The sequence below is a fragment of the Microtus oregoni genome, unplaced genomic scaffold (genome assembly GCF_018167655.1).
Source record: "Microtus oregoni isolate MIOR12 unplaced genomic scaffold, Mior012 000053F_ref0000044, whole genome shotgun sequence".
Taxonomy (NCBI): Eukaryota; Metazoa; Chordata; class Mammalia; order Rodentia; family Cricetidae; genus Microtus; species Microtus oregoni.
The window spans coordinates 2,336,159-2,348,368 of NW_024543829.1; the positions used below are offsets into that span (position 1 = coordinate 2,336,159).

Below are 12,210 nucleotides of genomic sequence, written 5' to 3' on the forward strand. Positions count from 1 at the left end.
AAAACTGGGAAAAGAAGTTCCACTGATGATACTTGAAGGCTGCACTAATCTGTGAGTATAAACATTGTTTGTTAGGATGCAGTTTAATACTGCAGCACTTTAGCAGAGTAACAGTAATACAATCTTCTCTAAGAACTATGACTTGTCTATAGACAGTTTCATGGCCCTAATTACTATTCAGGATATAATATCTAACTTATGGAACTAGCCTTGCATTCAGTCGAAAAGTGGTGAGTTATTCCTTGGACAATCATGTCACGATAGCACTGGTGGGTGTACCTGCTCAGGTTAGATCTTTATAGTAGCTCTCAGAATTCTCAGCTGGAGAAAATGGATGATTCCTGGCCCCTCTGGCAGCGTGTATAACCCCTTTCATTGATTCAAAAGCTACCCAGTAGGCAGGAGACCTCCAGGTGAACATCATCTTGATTTTTCCATGAAAGGGTAACTAAGAGCAATGGCGATAGCCTATAATACTCAGGAACTTTCTGATTTCACTTGCTAACAACTGAAGTTAGGGTAACAAATTCCTGATGTGCAGCTTTTATTAGACAGTGAAGTCTAGTGAAGGCATTGTTACTTCGTCATAGGGTAAGTTCATTTTATATGTGTATTTGTTTATATTTTACAAACCATCAATAGTTTTTCATATGACTTCTTAAAGTGTTTGTGAACTTTAAGCATATTAATTATGCTTCTCCATATTCCTCACCCTCTTCTGTCCTAATGACCTCCATCTCATTTAACTCTTCCTGTTCCATTAGTCTCTTTTAACCCTCTACAAGTGTGTGCTATCTTCCTTCCCTTCAAAACCTCTGACTGTGGGTATTTTAAATTAAACATGCACTTCCAAGGCCTGAAAGCTGATGTCTACCTGTAAGAAAAAACGTGGGAATTTAATCTTTTTGTGTCTGGGCTGCCCCACTCACAATGATTTTTTCCAATTCTATTTACTTGAAAACTTTAGAACTTCATTTCCTTGCCAGATAAATAATATATATTACATTACTTAATATACATCATTTTACTTGTCTATTCATCTAGTTATGAATTCCTAGGCTCTTTCCATTCCATGGCTATTATTAATAGAACAGCAATGTACACAAATGAACAAGTACTTCTGTAGTAGGATGTAGAAACTCTTGGGTGTATTCCTAAGACTGTGTAGCTGTATTATGCAGTACATTTATTTCTAGCTTTTTGAGGAACCTCCACGTTTATTTCCATTTTAAATGTATTGTAAACTGGAAAAAGAACTGTGTTGAAAATGCCAATCATGTGAAAGTCTGAAGGTACACTCTTGCTTCCTTCCCATGGATGTCCATTATCTTAAAAATGAATTTTAACTTGGTATAGAGTTTCATGGAAATTTATACAGACTTCTCTTGACGGAAAGTTCCTAGATGCGGCAAATTGCATGACAGTAACCACTGCTGCTTTCTTACTCTTTTCTGTGAAAATAAATTAAAATGGATTCAGTTACAAACATATAAAATTGCAGTGTGAAAAAACCCACTCCCTGTATGATTGAGAAGTGAAGTGGCATGTGTTTTGTCAGACGTTACAGCCGTTTCATCTATGTATTATTCAGTTTAGGCTGTACCTTCTATTTACAACAAGATTTTCATCACCTCTACCTAGTCCTTTTCATGAGGGAAGATCACATTTGTCATTTCATGATTAAATATTTAAGGACTTTCCGTGCTATCATATTTTAGGAACTGCCTTATGCCAATTTGTTTTTAAAAGAAGGTTCAAAAGAACCATCATTTGGCACATCTTCCCTGCACTTGCTACGATGCCAGTCATATAAGTCAACACTCTTGTGATTACAAGTGACAAAACCACACACTCACTGATGCTAAAAAAATAAAAAATAAAAATAAAAACAAATTGTCATTCAGCTCATCAAGTCTAAAAAGGCACAGTGGAATGCTTGTCATAGCTGTTAATAAGCAAGGACTCAAATTTTATCTTCCACTGAGAGTTTTCTCTGTGCATTTGAGTAATATATGGAAACAGGCATTTTCCAAGAGGAAAGCTGATAGCACAGAGGACCTGCCAAGAAAGACAGCATGTGTACTTACATCTTCAAAATAATAAAAGATGAAGAGCGTTTCAGTGTTTCAATATGAAGAACTGCAAAAAACCACTTTAGGAGTCCATAGCCAGACTAGTTTCTACAGTAAGGCAGCACTTCTTATTCTTTGACTTGGTCTGTGTCACGGAATCATTATATCCTAGGACTGATAAAATTATAGTTGTATAAAAGTAAAAGGTTTTCTGACACTGATAAAGCATTATAGTTGGTATGAGAAATGAATATTCACCGAGAGTAAGGAAAGGAGAAATTATTATCTGAACAAGTAGGAAAAATTTAAAGCTATAATGCCAACCATAAATTTTATTATGGGTAAAGCAGATAGATCCAGGTGCAACATAAGTCCTCCTCCTCTCTGCAAGCAAATCCTGACCTATATCTAGTTTTGATTTCTTTCAGTTTTTAGCATTGATAAAATTGCTTAATTGGTGATTTTATTGTATTCTGTAGGCATTGATCACTTTTATATGGTAGAAGATATAAACATTTCTCTCAAAGTACATGGATATTGATTCAGTTAATTTAATCAATGGCAGATCATAAACATTTATTTGCCTTGACTTTTCTGAAATATTGCTTACAAACTCTATCATCAAGGTAGCTGTGACTTTGTGTCAAGGCAAGAATTCCACTTTGTTTATTATATTAATTCTCATTGAAATATGGATGCCCAGAAGATTTCAAAGCTTCTTCAGCTTACTTCACTGCCTTAGAAGGAATCCCATGATGTACGACACATATCCCTCCAGGAATATACAGAAAACAATTTTACAAATTTAACTCATTTTTCAGTGTGTAATCAGAGAAGCCGCTAAACAATTAATTACTCCTGTTTAATTGACCATTAATTTATGCAAACGTTGCTTATAATTAGAACAGAGTAAAGATATACTTCAAATTCAAATGTGCAATCCTAAACTATGTTCTCTTGGGGCCAGTCACAATGCTCAGAGACCATTAATGCATTTTTCTTTCTGGTGCTGCAATGGATGAGAGGATTTTGCTGTATTTGGAAGAGGTCTTTACACACTCCTCTTATTATGAGGAAGTTGATTAGACAAACATAATGGGACTTATCCTGTTTCAAGAGAGGAGATAAGAGATTTGTTCAGCCTCTGCCTCTCCAACTGTGACTGACTGTAATGTTCTTTCTGTATTTTCAGCATTATGTGGAGGAGATGTGAGAGGCCCTAGTGGGACAATCTTATCACCAGGTTACCCAGAATTTTATCCAAACTCTCTGAATTGTACATGGACAGTTGATGTAACCCATGGAAAAGGTAAGTTGTTTAATTCAAGACTATCATTTGAGTTTTCGTTGGGTCTATTATGTATTTTAGCCATTTTTTCATGTTCAAAACTAGGTAAGTATGAACATAAATTTCAATATGAAAAAACTTGTTGAAAATGGAGGCCGCGTTTTTGTTTCTTGGCCATACAAACCCAAACAATCATACACACACATACACCAAAAAAAAAAAAAAAACAAACAAAAAAAAACAAAACAACAAAAAAAAACCCTGTATTAATTAAAACACTGTTTGGTCAATGGCTCAGGCATATTCCTATTTAGCTCTTACATCTTAAATTAACCATTTCTATTATTTTATATTCCACCAGGAGGCTAGTGGTTTGTTATCTCATATCTTGTTTCATAGGCAGCTACATGGTGTCTGACTGACTCTGCCTTCTTTCTCCCTGCATTCCATTTAGTTCTCCCACCCAGCTATATTCTGCCCTGCCATAGCCAAAGCAACTTCTTTATTAAACAATGGCAACAAAACATATTCATAGCACAGAGGGGAATCCCACATCAAATGTAGCATATGTATATATGCTTTTCTAGAATATAACATCATGTCCATTTTTAAATAAAAGTTTTACTAGTTTTATCTTCCTCTTCTTATGGTATAAAAAATTAATAGTATTTGGAGGTATCTCATCAAGAAAACCTGAAAGACTGCCACATTACATGGAGCTTAATTCATATTTATGTATATTTGTTTATAAAGTATTGTTATAATGGTATCTCCATATACATTTATAAGTATTCCATGAATACTTCTGTGTCAAATATCAATAGTGGAACATCAAGTATGTCTCATATCATTAAGATGAACTTTAAAATTATGTGCATAGCAGATGATGATTTTAAAAATAAGCATGCAAGTGAAAGACAATGTAGGACTGTGGTGATTAATTGATACAACTGGAATGATACTAGAAAATTAGCAAGACAATTCATTTAAATGGTAGCACTGAAAAGATTATTACCCCACAATATTACAGTAATAAGGATCCATTATTATTTACCTGAAAACATAGAATGATCTTTAAATTCTGATTTTAAGTAATTTTCCATTTTTAATTTTTGACACGTTGTGATTATATATTTTATTATTGCCATTGAAAACCCTAATGAATAAAAAGTAAAAATTAGCATTGAGTAAGTACTGTCAGAGTTTTTTCAAGTCGAAGTTGTTTTCGGGAAATGTAAATTTGTGTTTTTATAAGAGACCTTTACTTTTAATAAAATTCTACACCATCTTATTAAGAGGTTATTCTTAGATGTGGGCTTTTTTAGTTAGGTTTCCTTAGTCACTTAAATGCTACTAAGAGAACCTGTTAAAGTAAGAATACAGGAAGTAGCAGAAGCAGTAAGATTCTTAACTTTATAAAACTGGTTTGTGTTGTTTTCTAGAATACAGAACATTCTGTTGGAAATCAAGGAAAGCATCCTGTTATTTCACCGTGAGGTGGACTAATGGAGTTTAAAAAAAGCTCCCTGGTATTTTACAAGAAAATGGAGGGCTACACACTGCTTGCTATGTAAACAGAGGTTTAATTAACACTTAAGGTTTCACATTATCACAGGTTGTAAGTGTTAATTAAATCAGTGTTTACATGGCAGGGATGCAAGTTTAGGTGCGTTCTTTAAGAGCTAGTAAAATTGCCTTGAATCACTGTTCCAAAGGCAAGACAAAGTGATGTGAAAGACTTGGGGTTGGGAAAAGAGGAACGCCTACAGTTCTCTAGACTACACTCATCTCTTCCTCTTGATGTCTAGAATCATAGTGGGCTGTCTTTCTAAGACTAGTTAGTTACTATTGAAGGTAATTATTCCCTTAGAAAACCTTAGTCAGTCCTCGAAATCTTATACATAATTGGATCTCTGATGTTAAAACACTTCCACAAAATCTGTAAATAATACCTAAAACATCACCTGGTCGTGGTGGCGCACGCCTTTAATCCCAGCACTCGGGAGGTAGAGGCAGGCGGATCTCTGTGAGTTCGAGGGCAGCCTGGTCTACAAGAGCTAGTTCCAGGACCGGATCCAAAAAAGCTACGGAGAAACCCTGTCTCCAAAATAAAATAAATAAATAAATAAAAATACCTAAAACATCAAACTATCGTTCTAGGTCTGCTCCTTAGAGAATGATCTAGCTATGGGAATTCCTACCTCTAAAAAGTTTCAGCTTTCTACACCAAAACAAATATGTTCCAGGGAATTTCCCTTAAAGAAGCCTATACTCACTCTCATTAAGTCTTGAGACTACAGCATACTACTAATCAATGCGTTTTAATCATACAACTTATTTTTTTCGATTCTTTTGACTTTAAGTTACAGATATCCCCAATACTTAACATTGAGAATTATATATTCAACCGATTATTTTACTTTCATAATAGACATATAATTATACCTCCAATTTATTCTCAATTTTGACTTCAATAGTCTGGGATGGAATTTTAAAAGTAATCGCATCCCATTTCTAGTTGCAGTATACTCTTAGAATATTCTCATACTTAAGTGTGACTAGTAATAGTTTAGAAATTTAATTATATTGTTTTTCAGCCTACACTGGTTCTATTTTACAGCATTATGTATTAAATTTTTAAGTATATTTTAATAAGTCAAGATATTAATTCAAGTTGTACATGTTAGCTCTTGTCTTTAAATTCAGCCCTCGGAAGGCTAAGTCAGGAGGATTGTGATTTCAGATTCCCTGTTGAGCTATATAAGGTTGCCGTATATCAAAGAATAAAACTAATAAACACACAAACAAACAAAAAAAAGCTATACCTACATTGTCTTATGATGACAGAGTTGGCGAAAAATAAAATCTACTTCAGAAAATATTTAAGTTAAACTGAATTAAATGGGTACTTTAAGTACACGTGTTGGAAAATAAAAAATTAAAAAAGTTACCTTCAAGGCTATCGTTGGCAAAATGACTAACAAAAATTGAGACATCAGTTTAATTTCGACTTTCAGGTCAAACATTTGCAAGAGTATATCTAACATGAGTTACTCTAGTAGAACATCTTCAATCATCATTCTCTGGTAATTTTAAACCCAGGGGCTTCTTCTAACTCCCCTTTTAGAACTGTGCCTTTGCCTGTCTCCTTCCCGATGTCTAATGTCTCAGGACTGTTCCACTACTCACTTCTTTGTAGGTCTGCCTTCTAAAACTTCTAATAACTAATTGACTAACTGTTACTTTTATTTCCATAATGCTGTTTTAACTTATACTAAGATGTTTTGTAGCACTCTGAAGAATATTTGGAATCTTGGTTTATGCTTCTTTTCCCGCAGTTCACATTTAAGTCTTCTTTACAGAACGACGTTCTATGTTCTCAGTTAAACTTTTTTAATCAATCAACTCTTAGCAGAACTTTAAAGAAATTGTTTATTTTTTCCAGAAGTGGTATAAACAGATTTTAATGTTTATTTCATTGTTTGATAAATAGCAACATTCTTTTATTCAATACCTAGTCAAAAGCTGCTGAAGTGCTAAACATTAATACTTACTCTGTAGGATTAAAAATAAATGAACAACAATTAATTACTGTTAAGGTATTCCTTTCCCCATTGGAAAGTCATTTTATTTATAAAAAGAGCAAAGCAAAAACAAAATAGAACAAAAATAAAAAAAAACAGAAAGTACTTGACAATGGCCCTATCAGCATCAATTTTTCGCAGAAATCTTCATTTTATTCCTGAAACTCGATGCACATTTAATAGACATTTAATACAAACATAAACATGTTCATTTTTCTCAGATGTTATCCCACTGTCGCTCGCTTTGTTCTGGTCCTTCCTCAGTCGCAGAAATAAAACTGAGAGGTGTAAGTAGAGCTGCGTGGTGATGCACGCCTATGGAAATGTACATCAGAACGGCCACTTGGTAAAGCCAGTCTTCTTTGAATTGAATGCACACCCTCAGGGCCCAGCCATTCTATTCTTTCACATCTATGCACAGAACCAAATGGATGTGTCCATCAAAAGTAGTATTTTTATATTCCCAGTGGCACACCCAAGTTCATGACAAAAAATGCAAAGCCCCTCAATAATCGTCAACACCAAGCAGGTAAATGAATGTGATCGATAAGCAACCCACATTTGTATGTAATAATATAAATAAAACACATATATCTTAAGTTGAGCACTATTCATACCCCAAAGTATAATAATCCATAACTCAATTATAGAAGCTATAAGAGCATATATATAAAATAAAACTTGACTGTGCTGCTAGAAGTTCAGGGATTGACTGTCTCATGCGCTAATGTCATAAATGTGCTCATTGGTTCAGGCACTTTTGGTAAACAGGTGTTTCATTAGTCAAAATTCAATAAATTTCATGAGTTATGTCCACATTTCAATATTATAAGGAAAATTTGGAAGGTATGGAAATAAATAAATAGTAATAACTCACTGTATTGACTTTTTTATTGTCTGACCTAGGCTGAGGTTTATTTGAAAGTTGAATATTGTTGATAAATAAGCTGAAGGATGCAAAAAAGATAATGCTTATTCTGGATATTTGTAATACGACGGCAGTGGGTTTTATTTGGAAAAAAAAAAAGCTTATAGAGGCTAAAGGCTGATTTCCTTCACTAATATGCTTGACCCAATATGTTTTTCTTGCTAATTTTTGTCCACAGGTGTGCAGTTCAACTTCCACACTTTTCATCTAGAAGACCACCATGACTATTTACTGATCACGGAGAATGGTAGTTTTACCCAGCCCCTGGCACGCCTCACTGGTTCTGAACTTCCTTCAACAATCAACGCTGGTCTCTATGGAAACTTCAGGGCTCAGTTGCGCTTCATTTCAGACTTTTCCATATCATATGAAGGATTCAACATCACATTCTCTGGTAAGAAAATGATCAAGAATTATTTTAGCAAACCTTAAGCAATTAAGCTTATATAATTATTATTAACATGACAAACAAAAGTGGAAAGATTACAGAAAAGATGAAAAACATTTAAAGTAGAAAAACACAGAAAACAATTACCTCTTGGCAAATTTAAAATGCCTTGAGGACTATCTGTATTAATGCATTGTGAAACATAAAATAAAAGCCACATAGAGAGGTAGTGAGTAAATAATTTCTATAAAAAGTCACTAAAGTTAAAATTATTTAATTTCCTTTATAAAATTCATGTGATAGTTTGATGGCCATAATCAGCTAACATACCTACAGAATTTAGAGTATTTCTTTATCTACTATTTGCATTATATAAGTATTAAATATATTATATATACATATATCTTTACAATATTGGCTTTTGCTGTCTCAGTTAGACTAAAAAAAGGTGAACTTAACTAGTGAAATCTATCTAGTTTTGCGTTTCTTATGAACATATACTGACTAACCAAGTTAAAAAAATAAAATTTATTATATATATTATATTATATATCATTTTCATTATTTGGGAGTATACAATCTACAAGAAAGTAAATATGAATAGGCTTTCATATATAATAGCATCATTTATAAACAAATAATATTGTCAGAATAATTCCTTGCCTAAAGTCTCATATGGTGTTGCAAATTTTCATTAAAAGAAAACAGCATATATATTTTCAATAGAAAATATTCACTTCTTTACATTTGTAGCCAGACTGTGAGGGAGAGAAATCCATCTGTTTCTGAATCTCCCAAAGCAGTGTTACCACTTAAGAGAAAGTTGAAATCAAAGAGAGAAAATCACAGGTGTGTATCCAAGCCTTCAGTGCTGGGCAGAAGGCCCTCACTGGGTAGGAGTTCTCTCCAGGTGATAGGAATACTATGCTATTGGGCTGTTTTCAACGCCAGCATGAATATCCTACAAGGATCCTAATTCCAGAGCCCAGTTTTCGTATGACTTGAGTTCCAAGAAAGGTTATTATTAGGTGCAGCATCATGAAAAAATTATGCCTGCCACATGAAATTGTATTTTATAATTATAATGGTATAAATAGCTATTTCATAGCATAATGAAATAGTAAATGATTATAGTCTGATTGAGAACATTACATTTAATGCTCAAACAATGATAAAAATGTAATATTCTTCTATAATAAAGTTCTTACATGTGTTTAAGCACATATACAAGTATGGATATTGTTATAAAGGTATTTATTTAAATTATCATACTTAGCTACAAGAATGATTGCAGTAATCTATAATCTCTAATAAATAAGTGTAATCAATTCAAATATAGATATTTAAAATACATTAAAATAATTCACACATAAAAAATTAAGGTGAAAAGAAATTCATGATTTTTTTTCCATGATGACTGGTAAAGAAGTATTCTGGAACTATCTTTAGGTCAACTGTTTCTTAAGGTTGTATATAAATTATAATTTTTATCCAAACCCTTATATTAATTCGGGAACTTTTTAGTTGTGCATATCACTCCGTGCATTCTTTGCCTGTGAAGGGTTCCTGTATAAATCCATCATCTAATCACTGCCAGTGTGGGGTACTCGTTCTTACATCAGCTTTTCCATCTGAAGCTAGGAGTTCTTCAGAACATGCCTTAATTAAATGCCTGATACCAGAGGCACAAGATCCATCACCATTTACATTAAAACAGTTGCATGAATTGTAATTTATTTTTTGCTCATAATGATTTCTTTGCAAATGTTACTTTTGTTTGAAAATACCCATCTCTCATGTCATTACTATAATTCAAAACTCGGCGAGGTGGAAAAGATTTCCAATTCTGAAAAGAAAAAATCATGAGATTGTAGTTACATTTTCAGCTTCTCACTCGGGTAACATTTCCCCGTCCTCACTGAATTTCACACGTGAACGTATTCTTTTAGTTATTAGATATAACACAGCAAAAGAAAACGATGTGCCCCATTGTGCGTTACTGCTCTTATACATAATATAATAAGGGCCGAAATAGAAGAAAAGTATTTCAAACGATGACTCTCTTTTCACTATCTCTGGATGACTTGTTTGCCCTTTATAGAATATAATCTTGAGCCTTGTGAAGACCCTGGAATTCCTCAGTACGGTGGCCGCGTTGGGTTCAGCTTTGGAGTTGGTGATACTCTGACCTTCTCATGTTCATCGGGTTACCGACTGGAAGGTTCTTCGGAGATCATCTGTCTTGGCGGTGGCCGGCGAGTGTGGAGTGCACCTCTGCCAAGGTGTGTGGGTACGTGGTCAGCTGCTTTCATTTGCTTGTATGTGTAGTCACTGTCCATGAAGTTGCATGGTTACACACTCTTTTTTTTTTTTTTAGAAAAAATATGTTGAATTTCTCCATTTATTTCACATTAGTATTTCTATTTTCTTTTCAACTTGGCGATCTGGTGTACCCCAATTATTTTGCTACTGCGATCAAACAACTATGCCTCTAAATTTATTTTCAGATAACAATTATAAAGAACAAATGAAATAGATATGCAGTTACGAGATAAATACATTGATGATTTATAGATAGATAAACGGATTGATAAAAATCACAAAACATGAAATAATACATTGATTCACTTCTTAAGAGTTAAAATTAACTTCTAGATTTCTTAATACTCCCTTTCATGCAGTGTTTATCCTGTACCCAAGTGTTTGATCTACAGGACTATTCTTTTTTTTTTTTTTTATTTCGATAACTAACACTCAACAATGAGATGGGAGCTACCAAGTCAAGGATGAGGTAAATGTTTATTTAGAAAAGTAAACTGACCCATTATTTAAATGGACCAGCACTCAGAAAACACCGTTGAGCCATTTCCATAGAAACATCCACAAAGTGAATTCTCTATTATTTTGATGGGGTTTTCTGAATGATTCTTTGGCAATATTTTGGAATTCACAGGAAAAAAAAATACAAGAAAACTGTGTCAAACAGATGAGAATTTTTGTTTTTTTTCTTTTTTATTGATTTATTGAGCTATATATTTTTCTCTGCTTCCCTCCCTGCCTCTCCCCTCCCCTTTAACCCTCTCCCATGGTCCCCATGCTGCCAATTTACTCAGATCTCAGACAAGAGGTATTTAAGGCACCTATTGGATCACAATTAGTAGACTAAGATAATTATTTATTTTGTAAAATAAAGATTAGCAGTAATTGAAATATAAAAGGCTTGGAGCTGATTTTATTTTTAAAATGGATACTTTTACTAAACAAGAGGTAAGAATAAGTATGTTTTTTCATTAATATTGAAGTTATTTCCATATTTAAAATAGAAACTCCAGAGAAGAATAATCTCGGAGCACAGATTGTTCAATAATCATCATTGCTTATTTTGATATAAGAAAAAAAAATGGGTTGTGAGCCTAGCCTTTAATGGCTGAGCCATATCAAAAAAAGAAAAAGATAGGTGGACATATTTATATGAAAACATTTAGAAGTCAGTTTACAGACATTAATTCACTCTTTCTCATAATCCTCATTTAACACATCTACTTCTGTATCTAATTTCGTGTGCCATTATTTTTTTCTGATCTTGGACGAGTAACAACATCTTGTCTTCTTGATCATGTGTCAAATGAGAAAAATGATCACTACATTAAACAGACATATTTTTCTTTCTTTCTTTCAGATATTTAGATGACATATAATAATAGCTATTGGGTTTTGTAGCTTAAAATACATGTTGAAAAAGGAAGGAAGCCCGTGAACAGCATATATGGGAACACCCTGCCATACTATCAATCCTATGTCTCTGGGAACCTACACTTGCTCTGAAGTGAATAAAATAAAGCAAACACAGAAACGAAAAAAAAAATCTGTCATTAAGAAAATTATGTCTAGTCCATCTCACAAATGTAAGTTCTCCTTAAAGAAATTATAGGCTAACTATGACTTTTTGA

General features: G+C 33.4%; 1 protein-coding gene across 2 annotated transcripts in view; it reads left to right on the forward strand.

Moving 5' to 3' along the window:
• Positions 1 to 12,210, forward strand: part of Csmd3 (CUB and Sushi multiple domains 3) — a 976,611-nt gene that overhangs the window by 636,331 nt on the left and 328,070 nt on the right. For both annotated transcript variants that reach the window (XM_041637611.1, XM_041637612.1), the window contains 3 exons: positions 3,265 to 3,381; positions 8,051 to 8,266; positions 10,362 to 10,550. In XM_041637611.1, coding sequence (XP_041493545.1) covers positions 3,265 to 3,381; positions 8,051 to 8,266; positions 10,362 to 10,550 — 522 coding nt within the window. The remainder of the gene's footprint in view (positions 1 to 3,264; positions 3,382 to 8,050; positions 8,267 to 10,361; positions 10,551 to 12,210) is intronic.